The sequence below is a fragment of the Gadus chalcogrammus genome, chromosome 1, assembly GCF_026213295.1.
Source record: "Gadus chalcogrammus isolate NIFS_2021 chromosome 1, NIFS_Gcha_1.0, whole genome shotgun sequence".
In the NCBI taxonomy this organism is placed as follows: Eukaryota; Metazoa; Chordata; class Actinopteri; order Gadiformes; family Gadidae; genus Gadus; species Gadus chalcogrammus.
The window spans coordinates 26,785,408-26,813,122 of NC_079412.1; the positions used below are offsets into that span (position 1 = coordinate 26,785,408).

Consider the following 27,715-nt stretch of genomic DNA (forward strand, 5'->3'; position numbering starts at 1 on the left):
TTGCTCCCTAACCAGTAGGGAGCAAAAAGGCATTTATCGAAATTTTAGATACAATTAACATAATTGATATAATACCGTTACCGTCTATGCCTCCAATCAAGCCGTGATATACATTTTAGTCCATACCGTACAGCCCTACTTGCAAGTGCTTTAAGAGGGATGTTTTAAGTCGAGATAGTAGAAACAATATTTTTCATGCATAATAACAATACATTTTCCCAGTAAAATTGCCTCTGACTGTCTAGAATCTGCATGTTGTGTGATCCGAATGGCCAGTGTTGCTGACACATGTCTAAATCTTCATGTTCATGGCAGATTACTCAATACTAAAGTTCACAAGTGCACTAATATCATCTACACATGGAGCTTGTTGCCCTTAGATATAACAACAGCACAGACTTTTCTTTAAGTTTTTTACAGATGGATGTGGCGCAATCAATTCCCAGTCAAAGAAAGCTAATTTATTAAGTTGAAAGTACCAGAATGTACAATGTTGGAGAACTACTACGGGGCAGTGCTTCTCATAGACATTTTCTTCTTCAACATTTTGTTGAGTTTGGCCTACGTGTGTGTGTGTGTGTGTGTGTGTGTGTGTGTGTGTGTGTGTGTGTGTGTGTGTGTGTGTGTGGTGTGTGTGTGTGTGTGTGTGTGTGTGTGTGTGTGTGTGTGTGTGGGTGTGTGTGTGTGTGTGTGTGTGTGTGTGTGTGTGTGTGCGTGTGTGTGCACGTGAGCCTTGTGTGGATGTTTGTACCCGTAGACTGTGTGATGTTTAAGAACACATTTCACACTGTGTCTATTTTTAAATTAAATGAATGTCATTCGCTTCTTGTTGATGTTTAAGTGCCTGGATCTACTCATCACTACTTAGAGAATGTGGCACGTTTATAAACCAAACAAAAAGGTTCTCTGCGGCTGGCTTCAATCTCCTGTCACAGCGCACGTTCTAGGTCCGAACTTCACAAAGAAAAGGTGTGAAGGTCATGTTACAGACACTCGCACACACGCGGTGAACACAGTCGGTCGTCACTTTCACAGGACTGATTGCGTATCCTTTTGGTGGTTGCCAAAGTGTTTGTGTGTGTGTGTTCATGGTTGCACATTGTTATATAAAATAGTAAAAGGCCTACTAATGCTACTGTATAAATACAAAAATAAATGCTAGTATATATTATTTAATGTATAAACTGATATATTAATACGAATGGTATTACAAAAATAAATGCACATGCTATTATATATTGTATATACTTATACATTAATACAAATGGTATTACAAGGAGAAATGCCCATGCTTGTATGCATGGTATATTGTATGCTAATAAGTGGTGATACAATGTGGAGTAGAAGTGATACAGCCAGCTGTCAATCAACAGTGCCAGTGAGTTAGAAAAAAAATATGCGTGTGTGTTTGTGTGTGGGTTTCAGACTCACATTATCAACACCTCTTCAGGAGCCTGTTTCAGACACAAACCACTCCAGAGATAGCTTGGGGCCATTGGCCTACTATTATAGCTACACACTTTATTAAATCATAAAGAATATTTTGAAAGATAGCTGTGAAATGTTGCTTGTTGCTGGAATATCGCGTTAAAGTTTTGCTCGTTGACTTGTCAGCATTACCTGATCGAGAAGCTAGTTTTTGGGATTATTCTTAAAAAAATATTTTTTTTGTAGTTTCCCTTCTTTTTCCCTATTCCAGCTGTTTGTGTTTGGGGTGTGAGTGTGGTTAATTTATTTATTTATTTTTATCTTTTATTGGGTTATTCATTTTGTGTGATCATTTTTCGAGCACACAACCTTCAAGTCACTCAGCATTCATACTCACACACACACACACACACACACACACACACACACACACACACACACACACACACACACACACACACACACACAAAAACACAAACACACGCAGAAGCACCACAAAGGCTGTCCTAGAATGTTCCATGCGCTCTTCCTCCAGCTGATGGTTGAAGTCAGCCAGCGTGTTTTTTTCTTCGTTCAAGGAACCTCACAGTGTCTTTTGTGTTCTCGTGGCTTCACCCAACCCAAGGTATTTTTATTACACATCCTTGAAGGCCACTGGGTACATCTAGCTTTTGAATGTTTGAATGCATTCAAGCTGAAGCATTTCAGCTGAAAAGAGAGAGAGTGAGAGTGGGAGTGCTGGTACAATGGCATGTAATTAACTTTCAGGATTGGGAGATGTAGGTGTTGTGGTCCAGTGAGCTGTGAATAGAGACACGCTTCTGTCGGACTCAGGGTCGGACATGTTTGGGGTTCACTGGTGTTGGTCTACATTGTGCGAGCCGAAGAAAAGAAAGTGAAAGAATTGGATTTGTGTATCCATAGCAATTGGACTTTGTAGTGTAATTCGAAAAAAACGAATATGATATTGTTTACTTATACTGGACATTATCAGGAAACTTGAAGAAGACTGAATAATCAAATTATTATTATTATACAGAAGTATCCTCATTCTTTCACTCTTTATGCCACCTTTACTGATTGTCACCTTATTTTTGCTTGCTATAATAGCCATCACACTTAAAGGTGCTGTAGGTTAGATTTAGGAGTTCGGACACCATTGCAGTGTTTTGAGTTAAATGAGGGGAATAAAAATATGGTTTCCTGAATGAAGTTCGGCATACCTTGGCACATTGCTGAATACAAAATAATATCTGCAGGTGTAATTTATGCTCCTTTTTAAACATATAAAGAAGAGAATAGAGAAATACTGGCTAGCTAATTAACTACAAAAAATATGTTAAATTCAACATATCGCTATCAGTGAAAATAGACACTAAAACATAAACAACATTAACAACACAAACACATGTTGCATAAGTATGCCTTCGGAAAAGTCACTGAAATTATACCCCTTTTCCAACCTTTAACAGAGGTTAACATCCAATTTAGTACTGAGAAAGCATTCAATAATTTTTTTAACAAATCGGGACAGTTAGAAAGTTGATCGGTTGCCAGTAATCGTCATGCTATTTCCCTTGAAACCAAGTTCACTCCTTCTTTAGTACCTACAGTACTACCTCCAACTATACTCTATATTCGTTTTGAGTTTGGATTATTCTCACTTTCACAAATGCTTTGTAAAAAAAGATAATGATACATGTAGAGCTTGGATGTCTTAACTGAAGAGTGTAATATATTTCTTTCTTGCAGAAATCTTGGGAAATCTGGATTACGGGTCTCCTGTCTTGGATTAGGTGAGCTCTTTATCTCTCTCTCTCTCTCTGTCTCCCTTTCTCTCTCTCTCTCTGTCTCTCTCTCTCTCTGTCTCCCTTTCTCTCTCTCTCTCTCTCTCTCTCTCTCTCTCTCTCTCTCTCTCTCTCTCTCTCTCTCTCTCTCTCTCTCTCTCTCTCTCTCTCTCTCTCTCTCTCTCTCTCTCTCTCTCTCTCTCTCTCTCTCTCTCTCTCTCTCTAACCACTTTCTTCTTCTCTGTCTCTGTAACCACTTTCTTCTTCTCTTTGTTGCAGGGACGTGGGTGACGTTTGGGGGCCAGATATCAGATGAGGTAGGATAAAAAATGAGTAATTTAATCACAATTCTCATATGGAAAGCCGAACATTATAAAGAGTCTCACATTTCCTCATACGACATGTGGTACGAGTCAGATGAAAAATGAATTGGGTTGTTTTTGTCTCACAAGATGGCGGAGGAGCTGCTGACGCTGGCCTATGACAACGGCATCAACCTGTTCGACACCGCAGAGGTTTACGCTGCCGGGAAGTGAGTTTCGCACCGGCAACCCATCATACACCCCGGACAGGAAAACGCCGGATACATATACGGGAAACACACATGCATACACACACAGAAACACACATATTCACGCAGACACATAGACTCTCAGACACACACCCGCATAAACACACACACTCACAGACACGCATGTACACACGCAGGTGTGCACACACGCACACCCACTCACGCACACAGAGTTATGGATGAATGCTTATTAACAGAAGGATAGACGTAGACGGACACACGCGTGGATAGGTTGATGGAGGGGAGGAGAGGTGGATGGTGATAGACGTGTTTGGCATTCTAAATCAGATCATTGTCCATCTCCCAGGACTCTGACAGAACTTTTGGGGTTAATGCATGTCACAGCAATGTTGCTATAATGGGCTTTAAGGACCCAATCCTTAACATAGGGCATTAAACCATTGAAAGACCTTCCAATGGTGGGTACACAATTTACAAAGCAGCACAGGAATTCATTGAGGGGAATTTGCAGCAGTCGGCTCAATTTAAACTCTGGGGAAATCGTAATTATCCAGTTGAGGCAAATACAATTGTTAGTGAAATCTATGAAGGTGTGTGTGTGTGTGGGTGCATGTGTGTGTGTGTGTGTGGGGGGGGGGGGGGGGGGTCTGTGTGTGTGTGTGTGTGTGTGTGTGTGTGTGTGTGTGTGTGTGTGTGTGTGTGTGTGTGTGTGTGTGTGTGTGTGTGTGTGTGTGTGTGTGTGTGTGTGTGTGTGTGTGTGTTTGTTTGTGTGTGTGTGAGAGACAGGATTTATGAGCAGAAGAACAAAAATGACCAAACAACCAACCTATAAAGTGATTATAACCATATCACCACACACAAACATATACACACAGACACACACACACAAATCTGGCCAATAATTTAAATCTCTCTTTCACAGGGCTGAGCTTGTCTTGGGAAGGATTATCAAAAAGAAGGGATGGAGGTAGGATGATCAGCCTCATTCATACATAGAGAATATGGAATCCCTTTTCACTCATCATGGGATGTTTATTCATTGTAACAGGAGACATTTTGTACTAATGCCATTCATTCATTGACCTGTTTTGGATGAATGATAAGAGGATAATCATTAACCTTATCAATGGTGTAGAATCCGAAGAGGAGCATCTGGTGAATTAATGTGCACCTGAAGTATGAATGTTCACCTGATGTCCCGTATAAATATGAACATTTGGAACAGTGATCAAAAAAATAACGACATAGCAGTCTGCATGATAAGATAACCTTTACTACCTAACAAAAGGTATGAAAACGACTTTGAACTTTGTTTTCACACACAGGCGCTCCAGTTTAGTCATCACAACCAAGATTTTCTGGGGAGGAAAGTATGTACTCTGTTCTGTTTTAATTTTTTTTTTTTTTTTTGAAATTTGTTACTGTCAGTTTGGTATAGCTTCATGCTAACAGAAGTTATGGTAATTTATCTCATTGTTTTGTATTCAAAGCCAGTTAAAATGAGTTTCTTTCTTTCTGACTGTTTTCACAGGGCGGAAACAGAAAGAGGCTTGTCTAGGAAACACATCATTGAAGGTGAAACGTTAGATGTGTTTTGTTTCCCCCAGTTTAACTAGAAGCCGAAGGAAATCATTCTGATGCAACAAGAAATCTAATAGTCATTGTATTTCGTTTGGTGGCGTGTAACAGGACACCCTGAAATTGATGGCAAACGGCCAGCAATGGCAAGGCAACACTGAGTAATATGATCTTTGTTTTCCTTCCATAACGTAGGTCTGAGGGCGTCCCTAGAAAGACTTCAGCTGGAGTATGTGGACGTGGTCTTTGCCAACCGGCCGGATCCCAACACACCAATGGAAGGTAGGGTCATGTATGTTAACAGATGCATTTGACGCAACCAGCCTCAGACGTCCAGATATCTCTGTATACGGCAGAGATCCAGGGCCAGAAAGAGCTCTCCACCCGGTGGTTGGTGGTGTTTACAACTTGTTTACGGCACAGATGCCATGCGCCCCAGCAACTCCTATCTACAACTTATAACAAGATGTTTATGTGTCAATGTGCAAGCATTATTACACCCAAGGCCGGGAATACTTATTCCATGGGATCCAATACATGGGTGTGGGGGGGTGGTAGAATTCCCTCTACTGGCCTGCCGAAGCTGGTTGGGGTGCAGTCAACCTGACCGATGCGCGACCTTGACAAATTGAACTGTTGAAGTCTTTGTTCTGGGACTGCCGACCCTCAAAGTTATTCCCCTGAAAACACCATCAGAGCAGAGCCCTATTATAATGTTGGACAACAGGTTTGTTGGTATTTTGCTTAGTTTTCACCGAGCAGTGTGGTTCGGTGTGGTGCGGCTCGGACGGGACAGCTCAGTTACGCTAAATCTGGCTCGCGTTTCCACGGCCGACAGTACCCTTATGGTAGGGCGGGTTTTAAGCCGGATGGCGATAGCCGCGGCAGCTATGTAAGCTTTGTTACATCATAGCAGCACGACACAGTGTAGCCTGCTAATAAATTCAATTAAAAAGAAGAACACGACACTTGAAAAGAAGAGCTTATAAATGGAGGTCTTCCAAGAAGGACGGTGAACTTTGGCGCAACATTTTCTACGGCTTCCGCTGTGGCCAGAAATACCTTGCGGGTACTGTGTTTGTTTGTTTTTATCCCCCTGTCTCACGTAAGTGACGATTCTGTTGACCAATCAACGGACAGCGTGTATAGCTCCACCTTTATTGCACCCTTTCAGACCGCTGGGTACCCCAACGGAGGAGTACCAAAAATTGGGACCCTACCCAACTTTTAGCAGTAGAAACGCCAATATAAGCGGACCAAGCTGCACCGAACTGAACCGCACTGCAGGAACGAGGCATAAGTTGGAAGTCCATCAAGGTGGCTGTCTGCTTGGTAAAGTTCAAGCCCACCAGCCACCTGTTGCTCACTTGTGACCTGACAAAGGCAAAGGTAACCCCAAGGTCAACTATGAACCCCAGGGTCACCCACCAATTCCCCAATCTCACTTTATTTTTCTTTCCTTTTGTTTCGTCCAGGAGATCCATTTCACACACCTAGGTCCAGAAAGTTCGTCATAGAAGGTACTTGGTACCCTCAGCCACCCCCCTATGAGGAAGCATTTTATGGCAGACGTTTAGGAGTAGACTCTCCCTCCTCTCCTTTGTTCATCCCTCTATGGATCCCATAAAATGCTGGAATGCGCCCCCTCCCTCCCCCAATAGTAACATTGGTGCCGCTCCTTCAAGGGATTTATTTTTTGTGTCGATAAATTGACGGTAATGTACACCCCCCCCCCCCAGACTGCACCCCGCCCAGTTTACAACCGTTTGATCCTACCCCGATCTTATCGTCCCACTGCAACAGTAATATTGAATATGCCGTTTTGAGAGGAGTATGTTCATATTGTCTCACTCAACACCATATCCGATGCTCGTTGATACCATCTGCATCAGTCGGTCCCTGGTCATTTGTTCCAACAACCCAACGCTCCCCTCATAGGGAGCGATACGAATCATCCTGCATGTTCTCCAAGAACAGCATGTTTTCGTAATGAAACATCTTCTCTGGGGCGATGATTTTGAAGATAAAAAAACATAATAAAGGAAGAACTTATTCTCCTCTATTCTGCTGTCCTTGGTTATTAAAGCAGGTCTTGACGACATGTTTTCACAGACAGAGCAATCCTATTCTTCGTATTCTTTGTCTTTAGACGAACAAGAACTTTATTATAGAGCATTATAGAGTAGCTTGCAGGTAAGCCACTCAAATATGTTTTACTGGAATTAACACTGGACTTGTTTTTGTAGCGAACAGTCTGAAGAAATATTTTTTAACTATTTTCTTAAAAGAATAGTATTGCTTTTTATTCAATTTGCTACATAGCCATCCCAAATTGGTTAACCAGGAATGCAACCTGCAAGATGCTTTTCAACCCTGACAAACTGACAGGGATGTGGATACCTTGTGTGATGACCTCTACCTTCTCATGCATAACTGTGTGTTACACCCCATTGCCTCTGAACGTAACCAACTTGTGAGGAGGCAGACCTAAGATTCAGATGAGAATCTGTTTTTCATGTTCTTCAGTCTTCCTGCCTGTTGATCCCATTGACATTTCTTTCCCTGCTTTGAACAGTTCTCTTTCATTCTGCCTTTCTTTATTTCTTTCTGTATCTCTTTTTTTCTCTCTCAGTCCTAAATGTGTTAGCTGGGATTTTCATCCACCAACAAACTGGATGTGTCCTGTATTATAAACAAGGTATCCGACCAATAGCTGATTCTCTTTGTGTGTAATCTGTTGTGATTGGCAGAGACGGTGAGGGCCATGACCCATGTGATCAACCAGGGGATGGCGATGTACTGGGGCACGTCGCGCTGGAGCGCAATGGAGATCATGGTGAGAATATCCAAATAGAATTAGAAAATGCATTTCCTGCAGAAAATGTGGTGAGTGCTGTAATGCAAAGTGAGGTCGAAAATATGTTTTAATTAAGCCACATAGTTTAAAACGTTTTTGTTTATTTTGAATGGCTTAAATCAAGTGAAAAGATCTGAACAAAGTCTAAATGGAGTAAACAATTTTGACTTAGCCACTATTTAAAAAATCTCTAGCTTCAATTGAAGATCAACTGAAAGTATACAAAGCGGGTATGAAATTAAACTGTTGATTCTGAAAAAACGTATAAATGATATTGAAAATCGGTTTGATAAATATATTTGAAGACCAAAAGTGTGTCGGTTATTCAACTGTTTTGGTTAAGGTTAATGGTTCAAAATTGACAAAGTTACAAAGTCTAAAGTAGTAGAAGTGTCAGAGAATGGGTAAATCCCATTGAATTCCTTGGTAAAAAAAAATATTTTAAAAGAATATCTTAAAAAGATTACAATATGTAAAACTAATTTGAATGGTAGTGCGCGATTCCAAACTATTCTCTAGGTGAACAATTGTGGAAGGGGTAGGGTCCCAAAACTCTATTGTACAATAAGGAAAGAAAGGTGAGTGCTGCTTGCAGAACCCCCCCCCCTAATAATAAAACACCACTTTGTGGCGAAGGGTGGTTGTTGATGTTGTTCATCTTTAGAAGACAGCAAATTATTGTGTCAATATGATTAATGACACTATTTTAACCTTTGACTGTTTTTCTGTGTTTGTTCATTGCAAAAAACGCTTTGCAACCCTCCGCCCAGCAAAGACCTAGAAAAGACAGGGAATGACATAAAGCAAAGAACCACAGGCTTGCCTCGAACCATGGTCACTATGTGTGTTGTGATGGTCCTTCTGTGTGTGTGTGTGTGTGTGTGTGTGTGTGTGTGTGTGTGTGTGTGTGTGTGTGTGTGTGTGTGTGTGTGTGTGTGTGTGTGTGTGTGTGTGTGTGTGTGTGTGTGTGTGTGTGTGTGTGTGTGTGTGTGTCTGTGTGTGTGTGTGTTTCCAGGAGGCGTACTCTGTGGCGCGGCAGTTCAACCTGATCCCGCCCATCTGTGAGCAGGCTGAGTACCACATGTTCCAGAGGGAGAAGGTGGAGGTGCAGCTGCCAGAGCTCTATCACAAGATAGGTGAGAGGCCCGAGAAAGGACCCACAGCCGTAGAACAAGGCATAGTGATGTTATCAAGACACATGTTTATTTCATGTAGAGAGCTTGATACCCTTTCAAAACATCTGGGTATACTCTACTCTGAACTATATAATGTAACGTAACATTAATTATGGATCAAATTGAAAGAAAGTCATGTATATTTATATATAAATAAATCTGTGAGTGTGTGTTTTATGTTATATTTCTTATTTATATTATTCATACGAGGCAGCACTATATGTGTGTGTGTGTGTGTGTGTGTGTGTGTGTGTGTGTGTGTGTGTGTGTGTGTGCGTGTGCGTGTGCGTGTGTGTGTGCGTGTGCGTGTGTGTGTGTGTGTCTGCAGGGGTGGGAGCCATGACGTGGTCTCCCCTGGCATGTGGAATCATCTCTGGGAAGTACACCAGCGGCGTGCCCGCCTTCTCCCGGGCATCCCTCAAGGTACGCCCCCTCAACTTGGAGCCAATTGAATAACTCGTTATTATGATCAGCTGGCCAATCAGAAACAGATATTTATATGAACATTACCATTAATGCTTTTTGTTTCCATAGTTCTTCTAAATTCTTCTCTATTGCAATTGCAATTATTTGCAATACTATTGTTTTATTTAATTGTATTTATGTTGATCTAGGTTAGTCTTATGTTTTTTGATGTTTTCATCTACCGTGACTATGGGAGAACATTCCCACTATTTGTGTGACAGCCTTTCAAATATTATACTTATTATTTTTTTTTATTAAATTTAATACAAATAGAGCTCAGAGCTCATGCAAACACAAAGATAGATTTATTACTGCAAGCTAAATATTCCAACTCACACGATTATGTTTGTCCATCTAAGATAGATAGCACCTCTTAATTTGATGACTCATTCAACTGTGGCATTTAACAGTGCACAGTTCTTCTGATAAAACACATTGTGATGACTCATCATTTCAGAGAAAGGACATGAAAAGTTGACTCATCATTTCAGAGAAAGGACATAAAAAAATTGGTCTTTTGAAATCTAAGTGGATGATCATTTCACTCGACTGGTTAGGAATGCTGTCACTAGACATCTTTAACAGTTTGCTGAACAGTTGTGATCTTTAGTTATTTGGTTTGTTGTAGTCTCAAAGAGTTAAACTAAACTCTGTACTAAAAGTGAAAATGTGAAAGATTAATTTATATATCTATGATTTTTCTTTTCAATAAAATGACCTTGATACATCTGTAGTACATGCCGATAGCTACAGAAACCCCCAAATCCCCTAAACACACAACACAGTTAGGAATAACCACAGGTGAAATATAGAATAATATGCATATATATATATACAGTACATACACACAACAATGTACATTAAATCTAAACATTGTTGTACTCTATACTGTGTTTCCAGGGTTACCAGTGGATGAAGGACAAGATTCTGAGTGAAGAGGGCCGTCGCCAGCAGGCCAAGCTGAAGGAACTGCTGGCCATCGCAGAGCGCCTGGGATGTACCCTCCCACAGCTCGCTATCGGTACTGCAACTATACTAATATACACCCTCCCCCAGCTCGCTATCGGTACTACAACTATACTAATATACACCCTCCCCCAGCTCGCTATCGGTACTACAACTATACTAATGTACACCCTCCCCCAGCTCGCTATCGGTACTACAACTATACTAATATACACTCACAGTGCTATAATACCCTCTCCCAGCAAGCTATCGGTACTACAACTATACTAATATACACTCAGTACTACTACACCCTCCCCCAGCCAGTTTTCGGTACTGCAACTATTCTTATACGCTACACTCAAAGTACTACTAAACCCCCCCCCCCCCCCCCCCCCCCCGAGCTAGCTATCGGTACTTCAACTATTCTTTTATACACTAAACTACATCATTACACATAAACTACACTTGCAGTACAATTACAATACAACACACTGTCCTCCAACTACACGGCACTACTCTGCTATGGATAACTCTCTGTGGAGTTTGTCACGTCCAGCAGCCCAGATGGCCCAACCTCCGACATATGGTCTTCTCCCTCATGTGCTTCCCTCGCCTACCTCTCCCTCTCCCTCCCTCCCTCCCTCCCTCCAACCTGTCCCCCTCCCAAGTGGAGTCTCTCCTTCCTCCCTTTCCCCCTCTCCATCCCTTCGTCTCGCCTCAGGGGTCATGTTTCTCCCTCTTGCCCAACACACACATTAATCAATGTAAACCGAAAACAACCCCAACCCCAACCCACATTCAGAGATTTGGAAACTGAATTGACTTTGATTTGGCTAACATTACAGATACACTATACCAGCGTCAGACACTGTCAGCGTCAGATGCTGCAGGTAAACCTGGTGGGAATATATTGCAGGGATTTCCAGAACAATCACTTGATTCAAATCAGATATCCAGGAAAATGTTCTAGATCACAAAAAAAGGGTGCGTGTTTTGATAATAAATACGTAACCTAAATGTCAGCCAGTCAGCGAGTGTAGTCCTTCTCTGAAGCTAGTCCTGCTCTGTGCCTTGTTCCTCTAGCCTGGTGCCTGAGGAACGATGGGGTCAGTTCTGTCCTTCTGGGGGCCTCCAGTGCTGACCAACTTCTGGAGAACATTGGAGCCATACAGGTAAACCACGGGCCGCCATGTTGGCTCTTGGTCTCTTCCACCACAGACACAATAACATAGTATAAACATAACAATAAAATGATCGGATTCAATGGTACAGACTGGCACCTTACATAACACAGGCCAGAACATTCCACCAAAGTAGTTAGAAAGGGAGGAGTGGGGGTATTCAGTCAACGTCACCGCTGTTTGCTACTCAATTCTACGCAATAGACTGTTAATTGTTTAGACCGCAGACATTTGGGTTCGAACCCAGAACCCGGGTTCCCCTCTGCCGCTCTCCTACAAGAGACCTAAAGTTGTGGAACCATACAGGCCGGGATGGGGAACATCCCTCTGTGGCTGAACTAGCTGTCCAAGGTTTAAAAAAAAACATGCAACAAACATCTGCCTCGTTATGTATTGACATGTGACTATTTTTTCATAGACGTAGGGAGTGCTATTTTAAGCCGGGGAGGGAACTCTCTTTCCCCCTGAGCGCTGGACCTCATCTGCTGAAGTTGCAGTGTGGGCATCATGTCTGGATAGTTCATCTAGGAAGGCTGCGGTTCCCTCTGTATCCAGTTGCCACTCTATACAAAAAGAGCACCACCTTTTATTGCATATAAATATCACCGATCTTGAAGAATCCTTGGGTTACTGAAATTAGATATTTCTATTGTGATGTATTCCCTAAAAACCTTAAAGAAAAGGAAGGTATGCTAGGTAGCACGGCGTATGACTCCCCAGCTGAAAAGTACTGTGGTCAATCCCCAATCTCCCAAGCTATGAGTAGGCATGCTTGAGCCCAATGTCACAGTCAAAATAAAACCCATACAAATATTCTTAAGTTCCATAGTCTGTTTCTTACCTCAACAGATTCTTCCGAAGCTCACCTCGTCCATCGTGCACGATGTGGATGGTATTCTGGGGAACAAGCCCTACAGTAAAAAGGACTACAGGTCCTAGACCGGACCGAGCCGAGCGACGCCACCCCCCCCCCCCCCCCCCCCCCCGGGGAGCCAACGCACCGGGAGAACCAACAGCGGGAAGGAGAACAGGGTCATAACGATGTAGGACCACCAAACAGGAGAACCGTCAGCTCAGCATCCAATATAGGCATAACATGTTATCATCGAGACACACACGCTACGCAACGTGTGTATTTCTGCTTCTGTGCTTCTTTTGATTTTTTCACATTTAACACAAGAGCTCTAGTCTAGAGTATGCGTTGGGCATTTCCAGTTACAGCCAGATCCCCTGGCATAGAAAGGAAGAAAGAGTTGAATAATCAGGGAAAGCTGTGAAACACGTTCCCTGCATTGTTTTCCTCCGATTAACAATTCCTGAAGCACTTCAGAAATAACCACTTTCTTTCACATGGAAGGTTAGTGGTGCTCAGTAAGAAGCCAATATACAGGCAGCCAATATACATCCAAGTATAAACCCCTCTTTGCTAAATGTTTTATTGTGCAAATAACCCCAACATACAGGCCTACCATCCTTATTCTAGGTATTGTACTTCCAAAACCAGGCTGTGGTGCTTTTGAGCTTCACATCAGGGCTGTTCCGTTTAACAATGCCAGCAGCAGCGACGCACACTTCCTGTTACTGTATTTATACTTGCTTTACGCTAGTCATAAGATCAAACCTTGGCCTTTCTAGTTGCAATATCTGCCGGCCCCTGTATATTTACGGCGGTACATCTGCTGAACACCTTCATTCCCCCTCTTCCTCTCTCCCAGCCCGCCACGGCCGGGCTAAAAGCCGTCACAGGCCACTTTACAAAGACGGTAGCCTCTGCTTCGCTAGCTCTTGTCGCTTCGAATAACAGCTATGGGGGAGGCTAAGTGCTTTTTTAACTTTTATATCCTTTTCTTTGTGAGACCGTTTCAACAAAGCGGAGCACTAGCGAACTGTTACTACGTGTTACGGACAGGCTCAGTGAACGGGGTAGTAGACCAGTCTGAAGTAGACCAGCCCTTAAGGCTTACACATTGGCATGAGTAACAAAAAATATATAGACCAGGACTTGGAACCCGCTTCTTCTTACTAAGTGTTGATCTATCCCTGTCACTTAAGATAAGATAGTATATTGATCCCAGTACGGGGAAATCTGGCACCCCCTAACAAAAGGATTTTGAAGTCCACCTTTTTGTCTTTTCATTAAAAATAAGTCAATTATTCAATATTCAATCATTTAAGCATGCATAGCAAATGCTGTCTCAACAGTGGGCTATTAGTACTGTCTCAGAATGTGTGTAGGGTGTGTACATGTGTTTAACCTTCATTTCATATGGTGACATGAGGTCATACAAATGCCAATGAAAGCACAATTAATCCCTTAATAGTCCACCACAAATACACGCCTGCTGACATGCGCATGGAATAACACACTCTGTTGAGTTTTCTGTATGGAGGAACTGCCAAGAGATGATTCACAAGACCTTCTCGAACTGTTGTGAGCGATAGAAGCAGTGAGGATCACGTAATGATAGAGATGATGATGTTGTGGCAGGACAGATCAGTATTTTCGTCCATTGGAAATGTGAAAAAAATACAGTGTGGATCATCTTCTCTTGACACGATGGTTACCTGCATTCTAGAAGAAAAAAAAAGATTAAATACAGGTCGTTAACGGGAGACGGAGAATTGCATCTTTAGATATTTCCTTTGGATTTGTTGCCCTCTGCTGGTTGACCGCTGTATGAACCATATTTGTCATGGTGCGCTTGACTTATTTTGTGTCTTATTCAGATTTCTTTGGGGGGGTAAACTGATCATTATTTATTTTATTCAACAGAAAATATGCAGGACTAATTTCACTAATTATCGTTGAACATCACTTCAAAAGTGAAAATAGTAACAACATTTTTCTCAACTTAGAACATATAGAGATGTTATACAGGATGTATGGAACATAAGTTATTCATTCCATTATTCATACAAAACCAATGAGGACCTCCTGGAGGCCACCTGTTGTGCTGTACCTCTTGGTGTTCCGGGACTAACAACTGGGAAGGGACGCTTTCAACACATGGAAAAAAAAAATTATGTTCGTTTCTGTATTTTTCTTCGTCCTTATCACAAAAAAATCCCGAAAAATAACAATTAATCCCAAGTGCAGCAACAGCAGGACTACTGGAGCACCGTTTAGATCTTGACAATGTAGCACTGGTATCAACGACTTTAATTTCAATTTCTATGATTATGTTTTTAAATGGCTTGATTGACCAACACATGAGTATATACATCATGGTTATGCAGCAAAACAATTAATGAAGCACTTTCTACATTCAGAGCTGATACAAGATAGTCATAAGCTTATGATCTTCTCCTACACAGGGTGGCTCTCTGATGATAGGCAGCCAACGCCCCTTATTCACTAATAGCGCCTATCTTACGCATTAAGTTCCCCACCGAGCTTACGTCTAGAACCAAGATGGCTACAAGGTAGTCATGGGATGACTAAATACACACAAGCCACTGCTGTTCACTGCTCTAAACACATAGGCTATGCATCAAGAGTCTGTATGATAAAATGTTGTACATTTTGATTTCATAATTTTAAATATGTATTTTACAGATCTTTATGGGCCATTTACATCTATGTTCTCTCGCGCCCTTCCTCTATAAATATATTACTTATATTTTCCTTATGTTTTTTATGCATTAATTTTTTCTTTATTTGCAATTGATTCAGTTATGAATTGTTGACTTTATTGTCGTGTACAGATTGTACAAGGAAATGTTAAAATAAAAAATGAAAATAAAGATTGTCTCACTGTCTACATTTTCTGTGGTTTATTATATACGTGGTTGGACTTTGATTTAGTTTGTCTTAGCCTTCATTTGCCTAATTCTACCCCAAAAAAAAAAGTATCCAAGTGTTTTCAGATTTACCCTTTTGGATTAAAAAAATGAATATCCGTATAACGTGAATTGAAAATATTTCGAAATGTATTTATTAAGCAAAAGAAATCCGTACAGTTAGTCAAGAGACACATAAGAGGACGTTCCAGCCCATTACATTAAAAGTGATGTTTACCGTTTGGCCCATTCAGTTCACTGCCTCATATCGGTTACATTGAGAACTCTCAACTCGTCTGTATGTTCGCAGATGAGTTTTAAAAAGGTTTGTTAAAAACATTATCCATCCAACTGGAACGTTAACCGAAAGGTTCTTTCTTATCCAGTACAAACAAAGGGAGTTAAACAGCAGAAGGAGTGATAAAGTAGTACAGATTCGTGTCAGCTACTTGAGATGGCGGTTGACCAGGGCTTCAAATGATACACTTGAAAAGAGGAGCTTGATTATTATAAAAGGGTCTGAAGGGAACACACGTTTTTAATAGCATTAAAAATATGAGCATTTCATGATTTAAAAAAAACAATAGTTAACAGCTTCAAACATGATTTACCTGATTTACAATTATTGAACTTCCACTATTGTACTCAACCTTTCAATGGGGGAAAGCCTTTGTGTGGACCAATCGGTCAACATATAAAGCGCAGCCTTGTATAAATGCACATTCAGTTTGAAACTGTCTATAAAAGTACACATCCCCTCCCCAGTCCATCCTCGACAAACCACCCCCTCCCCAGTCCATCCTCAATAAACCAACCCCTCCCTCTGAAGAAATAGGCTAAAAACATAACAAACTGAACCTAAAAACATTAAACAAATGACATTACAATCTAGCAAATACCTAAGTGATTACATGAGCAATCCAGTGGCAGATTGAAACCTCAAACAGCAGTGTTGTCCTATTCGTTGGGGTTAGGATTGGCGTCAGGGTACTGGGACAGGTCAAAGGTCAGGACTTTGCTGATGACGCAATCCCCTTGCTGTAGAGGACAGAAGAAACAGAACATGAATTCTGTTTGCTTCTAGTGCACAGGGAGCATGTCGTTTCTGCTTAGCCATCATATCATCTTTCTATAGCTTTTTGTAGAACTGCTTGAAAACCGACAATCTCATAGTTGTTAACGGCAAGCAGAGCATTCCATCGAGACAGTTGGTAGTGATGAATAAAGCCCCAAAATCTGCCTGAATTTAACAGGACATTGCGCAAAACAAATTGAGTATGTTGTGTCGTGTTACCGAAAGCTAAGCCAGCAGGTACATTTTCAATGTTTATTCAAGAAGTTATTTACTTTGCTTTGCTTTTCGTTAACGCTAAGCTAACTGGGTCTCATCTGTGAGTGAAGACGCTCACCTCTGGGTAGACTCCGATGAGGGAGTCGGCCTTGGTGTAGAACTCCTCCTTCAGCGAGATGACCACGGCCTGGAAGTTCATCACAGACTGGTCCTTGATGTAGTTGGCCACCTGAACCAGAACGGATACGCTCCCATTCAACATGTATCTCTGAATACTGAATATCTGCGTTTCACATTTGGACCATTGATTACACTCCACCCACCTTTCCGATGTTGGTGTTGTCCAGAGCAGCGTCGATCTCATCCAGCACGAAGAAGGGTGCAGGTTTGTAGCTGACGTAGAGAGGAAGGTTAGCAAGTTGGTATGATGAAGTAAAAGAAGAGATCAACCGACCCATAAGCTCTCCCCGTCTAGTTAGTTAGCGAGTTATTCGTTGCGGTCATATCAATGAGGTTGAAACCAAAACGGCAATCAAATAGTAATAAAATAACTTGAATCGAAACGGCCGCACTAATAAGGGCAGGACCACTTCCTGTGGCTGTACCTGTGGATGGCGAAGAGCAGGGCCAGGGCGGCCACCGTCTTCTCCCCTCCAGACAGGTTGTCCATGGGCCTGAACCTCTTCCCCGGGGCCACGCAATTGTAGTTGATGCCGTCCAGGTAGGGCTCCTCTGGGTTCTCCGGGCCGAGGAAAGCCTAGCACATGGGACACACCGAGTGACTACCGATGCCCAGCCCTCCGTTGTGTCGGTCCGACGCGATCCCTGAACGGACGGGACACTTGGTGGTCGGCGCTGACCTGGGCGCTGCTGTTGCGCGACAGGGCCTTGTAGATCTCGTCGATGTTGGTGGCCACCGACTCGAAGCAGGCGTTGAATCGGTCGTAGCGCTCCTTCTTGATCTGCTCGAAGGCCTGCTTGGCCTTCTTGGCTCTCTTACGCGCCGCCTCAAACTCTGAAACACAAGAGGGCCTTGTGAGTCGGGCGGGGGCTGCACCACCAGCCACCTACAAACAGTTCAACTGTACACATCCAGTCGAGTACACCACCCCGGAAAAAGAACCACCCCGGCCCGGCCGCAATCCGCTCACCGTCGCTGGTCTCCTGGAACTTGTCGCGCACGCTCTCCAGCTTCTCCATGGCCTTCATGTTGGGCGCGCTGATCCTCTGCAGGATGCTCTGCTGCTCGTTGAGCCGCTGCTGCAGCGTGTTCATCTCGCCCTTCAGCTCGTCCTCAGACAGGGTGTCCTGGTGGGGGGCCGGGGACAAGGTCAGTGGGGGCGGGACTACGTCAAAACCCCCCAGTCTGGTACACGGCGTACCACACACACTGCATATTGTGACTGTATACACACGGTATTGCATTGTTCAATGATGTCTATTTTTAAGTAGGTAGGGTTGTGTGAGGGCAGAGCCGCCTGGGTACCTTGAGGTCCTCAGACAGGTTGCTGTAGTCGATCTCAATGAGGGCTTCTTTAGCCAGGACGGTACTGGAGGCTATCTTGCTGTTGGTGGGCTCCTCGGGCTGCTGACTCCCCTAGTGGAGCACAAAACACACTCAAACGTTAAGAAAACAGACACTCATTTAATTGAATTTACATTTATGTAACCGATCAAAAACATAATATTCGTAGAGACATATAAGGTAGACAGACGTAGGCAAGGCAACTTTATTTATATAGCACTTTTCATACACAAGGCACTCAAAGTCTGCCTTGTAACACAAACAATTCAAGCCGTGTACTTCAGTACTTCAGATGAGTCTTGTTTGGACATTGGACAATGTTTAACACATGCTCTCCCCCCCCCCCCCTCCCCCAATGTGCCTCATGATGCCCTTGATATCAGGGAAGTAAGGAGGGCATCAACATCAGCGGCGGTAAGCGCCAGGCCGCGGGGCTCACCTCTCCCTGGCTGATGTCGTCCATGGTCCCTGAGCGGAGGGGCAGCTTGATGTCCTGCATCTTGCAGGCCTGCAGCAGGTTGTGGCGGTCGCTGCGCTTCTGCTCCAGCTTCGTCTCGATGGCCGTCACCTCCTTCTGCAGCTGGGTCAGTTCCCTGCGGAGGGCGGCCATCAAAACAGACGTCAGTGATTACACTTAAAGAACATGGCTGTTTTACTTTAAAAGATTCAGTGTTTGAATTATTCTGGAGCCACTGACTTGTTGGCCCCGCCAAGCTTCTTGCGGATCTCCTCCATCTCGTGGTTCTTGTCGTTGACCTCTGACTTCTTGGTGAGGTGGGTGTTCTTGAGGTCCTGCAGCTGGGCCATGGTCTCGTCGATAATCTTCATGTGCCGGTGCTCCTCCTACAGCCAGCGTGGAAGCAAAACAAATTAAAACCACACAGATGATCCAAAGTAAGCGATCTACTAGTAGAGAGCTGAACTTAAAGCCAGGGAAGATGACATAACAAGTGTGAAGCAGTAAAACGGATGCCTTTACCTTCTTGAGCCTTTCTATCTCGGCCTCGTCCTTCTTGACGGTCTGCTCCCACATCATTACCTTCTCCTGGTCCTCCTTCAGCTGGTTCTTCTCGTAGTCCACCTGGATCCCCAGTCGAGTTTTCTGGGTCTCAAACTCCAGCCTGAACACACAGAAAAGGGGCACAAGTGGGGTTTTAGGGCCAGGAGGAGTGTACAGAAAGTGGGGCGACCCAAGGGCTCAATCTCCATCGAGACTCACCGCTTCTTGGCGATCTCGTTCTGCCTCTTCACCTTCTCCTCCTCGAACTCTCGGATGTTCCTCACGCCGATCTCCTTGCAGAACTCCACGAACACCTCGTCTTCCACCTGGAGAGCAGAGCCATGGCGGTGTCAGAGCGCACGTCCACCACATGCATGAAGAGGCTCAGAAACAGAGCTAGATGGGCTGTGGTGCTCACCAGGTTCATGCGGTCCCTTAGGTCTGTGATCTCCTTCTCGCGGGACGTGATGATCCTCTTGATGTCGTTGATCCGTGGCCCGAAGTTGGCAAGCTCACTTTCCAGTTTGGACTTCTCCTGCACGACACAAAGGGCGAAAAAAGATGATTAATTACGGTAAATTTTTTTGTAAATTACAATACAAAAAAACGTAAGAAGAAAACGGTAACAGTGAAATATGAGCCAATTCACAATGTAGATCTAATAAGATGCTAATACAGGCAGGATAGTGCATTGAGGCCAGCCTACCTGCATGTTGAGGGACAGGTGGCGGGTCTTGGTCTGCTCCAGGTCGCTCTGGGAGTACTTGAGTCTCATCTGCAGCCCATGGGCCTGGGACTGCACCTGACGCAGCTCCGCCTCCTTCCTCTTGGCCTTCATTTGCTCCTACAAAAAAAACACAGATAATACGGAGGGTCAACTTCAACTACTACTTACGGGGATACAATTGGGGTTAGGATTAGGTCTCCAATATGAAGAGGAAAGTGTGGCTTTGTCCAAAGGTTGTGGGAGAGTTGTGGGAGAGGGTCTGCCTGTTAACTGGGATGAGAGGGATATGAAACCCATCTGTTTTAGGGATCCGGGTGTCCTCTGTCCGTGATGGCCGTCTGAAAGGCCTCTCTCGTTACCTTGAGCTCCTCTGTGAGCTTCTCCTTCTTGTCCTTGAGCTTGTCCACAGCCTTCTCGTCCCAGCGCCGGGCCTTGGCCTTCAGGTCGCTGGCTCCTCCAGAGATCACACCGGACTTCTGGAACAGGGTGCCGTCCAGCGCCACCGTCTGGACACACGGACAAACACAGAAAACACATTGTGAGACGCTAGTTTATATTGAAGGAATAACTTCAGTTAAATAACTAAATAGTTGGTGGTTGTAATAAGTAATTGCATTAGCGGTGTACTATGGGAGGGATCACAAAACATAAATATAGTACAAAAACCCACTTCCCAAGGAGTGGTATTGAACAGCTATTACACGTCATGTATTTTTCGTGCCATGATGTTCGGTGTATGATCATGTTCATCGTGTGACCTTGTGTCGGTACGGCCCTCCGAAGGCGATCCTGCGGGCGTCCTCCACGTTGTCGCAGACCAGCGCGTTGCCGCAGGCGTACTGCAGGGCCTTCTTGATGTGCGGGGGCTCGTAGCGGATGACGTCTATCACCAGCTTGGCCCCGCGGAGCTCCCTCAGCTTCTCGTCGGTGGGCTTCACCTGTGGGGGCGGGGGTGGGACGACATACATGTTCGGTTACATGTTCAGGAAACCCCTTGTGGATTGGAAACCACTTTGGTTGAATGCAGGAAAGTTGTTTTCATTTTAGACTTGGTTGGTTTATGCATCTAATAGGGCTGCACCATGGCGGAAAAATAGCAATACTTTTGTTCCTCGTAATATATTGCAGTATGGAATAACAATGGAATCGTAATGCTGCATAACAATTGTAAATACAGCTGCAGAGTGCCTTGCAACATAAAGTTCAGGCGGATATATCTTTTATGCATATATACGGCCTCCAGGAACACAAACATCTCGCATTCCTTAATTGCGATGTCTGTGTAGTTCGATATGCTGTTCACATTATTGATTAATTCCTAGTTGATAGTTTGTGGTTTACAAGTGCCCTGGGCAGCTTGTTTTTAAAGCAACCTGTGAGGTATTGTGTGAATATAAAACAAATGAACTGTCAGCATTATTGATTTCCTTTGCTTATCTTTTATTCACTCGAAAGTGCCAGTGAAAGGATCAGACCTTTTTTCTAGATTAGCCAGGGAAAATACAGCAAAAACGTTGTAGCATGACTTGTTGCATGGATAATTTTTTCTTTGACATTGAGTATTTGTGACTATTACGCATATTGCTGAAACTATATATCATGCAGCCCTAGCACCTATGTACGAGTTTTAGGAGTGATCAACTATCATTGGAAACACATTAGACGATTAAAACCACCATTTACTTATGTACTTCATTAGCACTCTGGCCACCACAGTATCCTCAACCAAAAAAAAAAACACGTTACCTCCAGGTAGTCGAGGGGAAGGAAAGTCTCGGGCTCCCCTCTCTGCTCCTTGATGTACTGGATGCAGTCCCTCCCCGTCTTCTCAGAGTCCACGATGATGGCGTCCATGTTCTTCCCCAGCACCTTGGTGACGGCGATCTGGTACTTCTTCTGCGTGGGCTGGCATAGGTCGATCAGACGGCCGTACTTCAGGGGGGAAACACACAGGAGACGGGAACAGTGTGAATTCAGGCAGCGGTTGATGATACACGTCAAAGGGAGGAGGCGTGGTTGGCCTGGTGAAGGGGGGGGGGGCTGCCGTACCACGGAGCCAGGGTACAGCCTCTTGATGCTCTCCATGATCTCAGCCTTGCGCTGCTGGCGGCTGTTCTCCTGCCGGTCGATCCTAGCGTCCCCCAGCTGCTCCATGACCTACGCGGTCGTAAGAAGGGGTGGGCTGTGAGATGCTACGCAGAGTTTAACAGCAGACGATGGCCCTCATTCACCTACATCAATATGAGCCATATGTCTCGTTTTATTTTGGATAGATGTTTGTTTGTTTCTAGAAGACAACCCAACCCCAGGGTTTAGATCCACTCTGTGCGGGGCGCCCTACCTGGTTCAGCTCTGTGTTGATCTCGTCGATCCTCCTCTTGGCACCCTCCACCTCCTCCGTCAGCTCCTCCTCCATGCGCTTCTGCTCATCCAGCGACTGTCTGAGGACCAATGAGGAGCACGGGTCAAGGAGGAGAATATACTCATTGGGTTGGGCTCTTCTTTAATATTGCCATGTTATGATATGACTTACTTGGGTGCACGCTTACAATGTTTGTATTAGGTGTATTCTCAGATACACAATGCCACTGATTGATATTTACACTTATCCATTACCAACATGGCACAACCCTTTCAAAATACAGTATGGCTTTATTAAAGCATGTGAAGGGATCGGGTACCTGCTGGTGTTGATATAGTCCTCCAGCTTCTCAATACGTTTCTGGTTTTCCTCAATTTCGCGGATCTTCTGCTTTATCTTGGCCTAAAATGGAAGAAAGTTTAAACTTAGACCCTTGCATTTCAAATTAACTCTTATTCGAAGGCACACACAGAAATCGTTTCAAAATCCTCGTCCTCGTGAGCTCACCTCTGTCTCCACTTTCTTCCTCTCCTCCAGATCCAGACGGTCCTGGTCGGCTTTTTGGTCACGGTTGAACTTCTCCAGCTCCTGGGCCAGGGTGGCGGCCCGCTTGCTGGCCTCCTCCTTCAGGCGGTGGTACTGTTTGACCTGAGGAATTCACATCAGTGTGAAGTTCAAGTTATCCTGGGGAAAAAAAGGCCTGCAACCTACCCAACAAGACAACCTAATAATATGCAGCCATCTATTATCCCTTCAAACGTTCCTAATGAGTTTACAAAAATAACTAAACCAAATGTCCCATTCATAAAAGTACCTGGTTCTCCTCCAGGGTGAGGTCCTGGCCCTGGCTCTGCGCCTCCTCCTCCATGCGCTCCTCAAACTCCTGCTTGGTCAGCTCCACGGCCTTCATCTCCTTGTCCAGATCGTCCATGTCCCCCTTGCGCTTCTTGTAGATCTTCTGGGCGTTCTGCAGGGACTTGCGCGCCGCCTCCTGCTTCTTGATCTTGTGGGAGGTGTTCTCCTTGGCCTTGATGTACTGGGGCCGCTTCTGGTTGAGCTCCGAGTCCTTCTCCCTGGAAGCGGGAGCGAGGGGTCGGAGGTTCACTTTGGTCAATGGGATACTTTCAAACCAACATTGATTATCATAGTAAATCTACAGTATTTTGTTACTTTTACTCGCTTTATAAACAAGCTGATCAAGAGGGCGAATGGAAGTGATATCTTTTTTTGTCAATAATGTCCTTAACATGTACACGACTGAACATTTATTTAAAAAGCAAGAAACAAGGGAGCAAGTTGATAGTGCTTTGCATTTGCCCTGCTGCGGAAACTAAACCCAGGGCAAGAGGAGCGCAACGATGCCCATCCCTGTGACTCACTTGATCTCCTTCTCCACCGTCTGCTGCTCCCGCATCAGGCGGCCCAGCTCCTTCTTCTTCTCCTTCAGCTCTTCCTCCACGTGGTCCATCTTCTTGCGGTCCTTGTCGATCTCCTTGTTGCGATGGGACAGCTCCTTGTTGAGCTTCTCGATCTCCGTCTCGTTGTGGTAGAGCTTGAAGAGCTGCATCTGCACGTGGGCCCGCACCACCTCGTCCTTCAGCCTCTGGTACCGCTCAGCCTGGAGGGAGGGAGACTCGTTATAATATCAAGTAGTACAGGTGAACTCCGTATTTTATGTGTCTTGTTTATTAATGCATGTGTAGCCTCTAAATAATACCCACTAGTATAACAAATAAATTTAAAAAAAGGCCCAACGCACCTCCTCTTTCTCCTGTTTGGCCTCTTTGCGCTCTGCGGCGATGTTCTTCTTGCGATGGTAGTTAAACTGAGTGTCCTCCTCTGCTTTCACCATCTCTTTCTTCCTGCGGTCGTACTCCTGGGCCAGATCCCCGGAGCGGGAGATCTCCTCAAACAGAGCCGTGCGCTCCTTGGGGTTCTTCATGGCGATGGACTCCACCGCTCCCTGGAAAAGAGATAAAACCCCAAGGCTGTTACTATGTCTTCATAGGAAGTTGGTCTGTATCATGCCGTGCAGTTAGTGTCCAAATGAAGAATACTTCTCAACACACAAGTCCAATAAAATGCAGTTAAGGGGTCATATGCCGTTCAAAAATTGCAAACACCAGCACTGGAACTTATTTTTTTGTACAGTCTTAATACTGTGTTGACTCATAATAAAAAAAAGTATTTTCTGTCAACCCCTGAGAACTGTGTTTGTGCATTGCAAGTTAGGTCTTACCTGGAAAACCAAGAAGTTGCGAGCCTTGATGAGGATGCCCAGTTTCTCTAGCTCCTCGCTGTACTCCGCCAGGTTCACAACCTTAGTGTTGATTCTGTACTCAGAGGACGAACCTACCACACAATAAAGACAAAAGAACCGGTGAATTTAACAAAACTATTTTTTAATTTACATTTAGCGTGTAATTGCAATTGCATACATAAAAACCTAGGATTTACAAAAGATGCTAGTGCTGAACTCCCTAGTTTCTAAAACCAACTGCAGAGTAGCTATAGAAAGACAAGGTTTTGTAGAACTTCTTTATATAAACACATAACAGCATGGCATACCGATGATGATTCTGGTGAAGGTGCGCTCCTCTCCACTGTCCTCCTGGTACACCATGCTGACGAAGGCTCTGGTGGCTGCTGGCTTCCCCACCGGAGCTCCATGGATCAGGTCTTTCAATGTTTTCACACGAAGATTGCTTGTCTTCTCTGCCAAGACGAAGCTAATGGCATCCATAAGATTGGATTTACCTAAAGTTTAACACAAGAAATTAGATCAATAAAAAATGTATTTGTCACAACATTTTTCCGTTTGAAAATCCTGCAAAACCTAGCACATTTAATTACTGCACAAGATACCTTCCATCGATATAAATATAACCAGGAGACTGGTAACAGTTAATTGTATTTTCTCCAGTAGACTGTTTGAGACCTCAACATGTCAGGCGTAGAGTAGTGATGACACCAAACTGTTGCACTGTGATGTTTCCAATTCGTTAAGACTAAAATAATAACGCAACCATAATCTTGGTTGAAGAGAACATTAAATACGCACACTACAATTTATAAATCTTTCGCTTGATTGCAACAATCGTTTTAAGAACGCATTACATATCTAAACATGTTGGACATGATACAAATACACAAACATAACAAATAAATCACAGAGATGTGCAGTGTTATAATATCGCAAAACTTGTGATTATATAATACACCATCAAGTAAAATACGGGTTCAAATATACATGTACACATGAATATCCGATCTTCAACAACACACTGACGATAGTTACAAGCTACATTGGCGCTAGCAGAATCCGCTAGCTTTAATTAGTTAGCACAAATTGATAACATACCTGATCCATTGGGTCCAATAATGGCAGTGAACTTGTGGAAGGGCCCAATAATTTGCCTTCCTTTATAAGATTTAAAGTTTTCAATCTCTATCAATTTTAACTGCCCCATGTTTGCACAATCTCCGGATAATGCGGGAAAAGTGGCTTGTGGTGTTAGCTAAATGGTAGTTAAATCCAACTGGCGACGGTTACCGTAGAATCCGTCTCAGGAGATGCTGCAAGCAAACGCATTGATTATTTTACTGAAATAAAGACGATGAATGCATAACTCGCATCATATACCGAACATTGTTTAAATCTCATTACAAAAATATAACACTACGTTTGTGACAACAATACGCCATTTTAGAATCCAGTAGGAGAACCAGTGCGCGCGAGAAGCGTGACTGTATAATCTCTCGCGAGATCACGTGAGTAAATAGCATTGGCTTTCAATGATAGGTTTTCATTTTTGCCATATAAGAATTTCATCCATTAATCCATTATTTATTTGATATGAACCTTGCTTTTTTTTTGCCAATTTAAAACATGACAGGGCTAGAAGATCAGTAGCCTATCATATGTATTATTAATAATTTACAACAGCATTACTGTGAATTTACAACTACTAGGCCTACACCATAATATAAAAGGCCGAAATGATGAAAGATTGCCTTGAATAATTTCAAAGTATTTTATACACTTACAACTTGGATCAAGCCTTAACAGCGAAACTAAGCATGCGCAGAATGTAACTATGGTTACCTAGAAGTCTAACAGAAGTACATGGTGAAGAGTTGACTTTCCACAGGCGTTATTAATTGCAACTGTAAAGTCAGAAGTAAGTGTTTATTGTTTCAAATACTGTCCGATATGTGCTTAGTGTCGACAGATACCAATCTGAAAAGTAAATTCTAAACACTGAACTGTGATTCGATGTAACATTTTGTGCAGCTGGGCATGCAACTGTTATACTAATTATGTATGTTTAAATTGTTTGCGTAAATGTAAACATACAGAATTAGTTCAGCTATTAATAGAGGTAATATCAGTCACATACAGAACAATACAACTTTCAAATTGAATAGGCCTGGGTTTAGTGTGTTAATAATAATATGGTTAATGTAAGTTATAGGGTTAGGGTTAGTAATAGGGTGGTTTTAAGCTCCCTTTTCCATCTGTGTGCTGCAGCATGTTCGCGATGGATTTCCCAGTGGACGGCTCCAGAGAGAAGGCTGTGGAGGGCAGACGAGCCGCCGAGGCTGAGCGCAAGGCCCGCATCTTCAGCACACGGAGTCGGGTGATGGGCGTGGATCTGAGTACTTTGGACCAGCAGGTGGAGGAGAGGCAACTCCAACGAGACGCAGAGGGACAACGAGAAAAAGCTTTCGGTAAACAAGGGGATCTAGTATGGATTCGAGTTCAATTAATTAAACCAAACAATACAACACAATTAATATTGGATACCTAAATGCAATTAAATTACAGGGCACCTGAGAAGCAGTCAAGATAGAGCGCAACTGGAACAAGACAGAGAAGAGCAGGAAAACCTTTCTGCAATAAATAGTGACCTTGCTCAGTATTGGGCCACTCATCAGCGAGTAGAAGATTCCCGTGATGCCGATCTCATATGTTACCAGCAGGGGGCGTCCAAGTTCACGATCCCAGAGGATGAGCTGGGGCCATCCAGTATGCAAGTTTTCCTGGTAAGCTTTTGATGGGAGGCAGAACTCTTGGAT

The 27,715-nt window shown here is 43.6% G+C and overlaps 3 protein-coding genes across 6 annotated transcripts in view; 2 read left to right on the forward strand and 1 right to left on the reverse strand.

The window, feature by feature from the left end:
- LOC130389141 (voltage-gated potassium channel subunit beta-2-like) overlaps positions 1 to 15,726 on the forward strand; it is a 33,434-nt gene extending 17,708 nt beyond the window's left edge. For 2 of the 4 annotated variants that reach the window (XM_056598838.1, XM_056598815.1), the window contains 13 exons: positions 3,181 to 3,224; positions 3,495 to 3,532; positions 3,668 to 3,747; positions 4,670 to 4,714; positions 5,073 to 5,117; positions 5,279 to 5,322; positions 5,521 to 5,607; positions 8,076 to 8,161; positions 9,198 to 9,318; positions 9,686 to 9,780; positions 10,723 to 10,843; positions 11,854 to 11,942; positions 12,801 to 15,726. In XM_056598838.1, the coding sequence (XP_056454813.1) occupies positions 3,181 to 3,224; positions 3,495 to 3,532; positions 3,668 to 3,747; positions 4,670 to 4,714; positions 5,073 to 5,117; positions 5,279 to 5,322; positions 5,521 to 5,607; positions 8,076 to 8,161; positions 9,198 to 9,318; positions 9,686 to 9,780; positions 10,723 to 10,843; positions 11,854 to 11,942; positions 12,801 to 12,890 (985 nt within the window). In that variant the 3' untranslated portion in view covers positions 12,891 to 15,726. The remainder of the gene's footprint in view (positions 1 to 3,180; positions 3,225 to 3,494; positions 3,533 to 3,667; positions 3,748 to 4,669; positions 4,715 to 5,072; positions 5,118 to 5,278; positions 5,323 to 5,520; positions 5,608 to 8,075; positions 8,162 to 9,197; positions 9,319 to 9,685; positions 9,781 to 10,722; positions 10,844 to 11,853; positions 11,943 to 12,800) is intronic. The other 2 variants (XM_056598830.1, XM_056598822.1) reach the window with 1 other exon arrangement.
- smc1a (structural maintenance of chromosomes 1A) lies at positions 15,322 to 26,372 on the reverse strand. Its single transcript, XM_056598727.1, has 26 exons — positions 25,998 to 26,372; positions 25,205 to 25,393; positions 24,876 to 24,988; positions 24,396 to 24,599; positions 24,016 to 24,254; positions 23,451 to 23,709; positions 23,144 to 23,284; positions 22,956 to 23,038; positions 22,616 to 22,715; positions 22,324 to 22,431; positions 22,021 to 22,206; positions 21,033 to 21,212; positions 20,634 to 20,780; positions 20,254 to 20,391; positions 19,966 to 20,082; positions 19,767 to 19,873; positions 19,527 to 19,668; positions 19,245 to 19,390; positions 18,987 to 19,140; positions 18,509 to 18,619; positions 18,174 to 18,330; positions 17,883 to 18,037; positions 17,628 to 17,779; positions 17,346 to 17,415; positions 17,141 to 17,251; positions 15,322 to 16,769 (listed from the first exon to the last, which is right to left on the reverse strand). Exons 1-26 carry the CDS (start codon positions 26,104 to 26,106, stop codon positions 16,689 to 16,691), a joined length of 3,699 nt encoding a protein of 1,232 aa, XP_056454702.1. The 5' UTR covers positions 26,107 to 26,372; the 3' UTR covers positions 15,322 to 16,688.
- A 379-nt stretch (positions 26,373 to 26,751) lies between these two features.
- ribc1 (RIB43A domain with coiled-coils 1) overlaps positions 26,752 to 27,715 on the forward strand; it is a 2,183-nt gene continuing 1,219 nt past the window's right edge. Inside the window, exons 1-3 of the mRNA XM_056596926.1 lie at positions 26,752 to 26,817; positions 27,168 to 27,367; positions 27,465 to 27,682. Coding sequence (XP_056452901.1) covers positions 27,169 to 27,367; positions 27,465 to 27,682 — 417 coding nt within the window. The 5' untranslated portion in view covers positions 26,752 to 26,817; position 27,168. The remainder of the gene's footprint in view (positions 26,818 to 27,167; positions 27,368 to 27,464; positions 27,683 to 27,715) is intronic.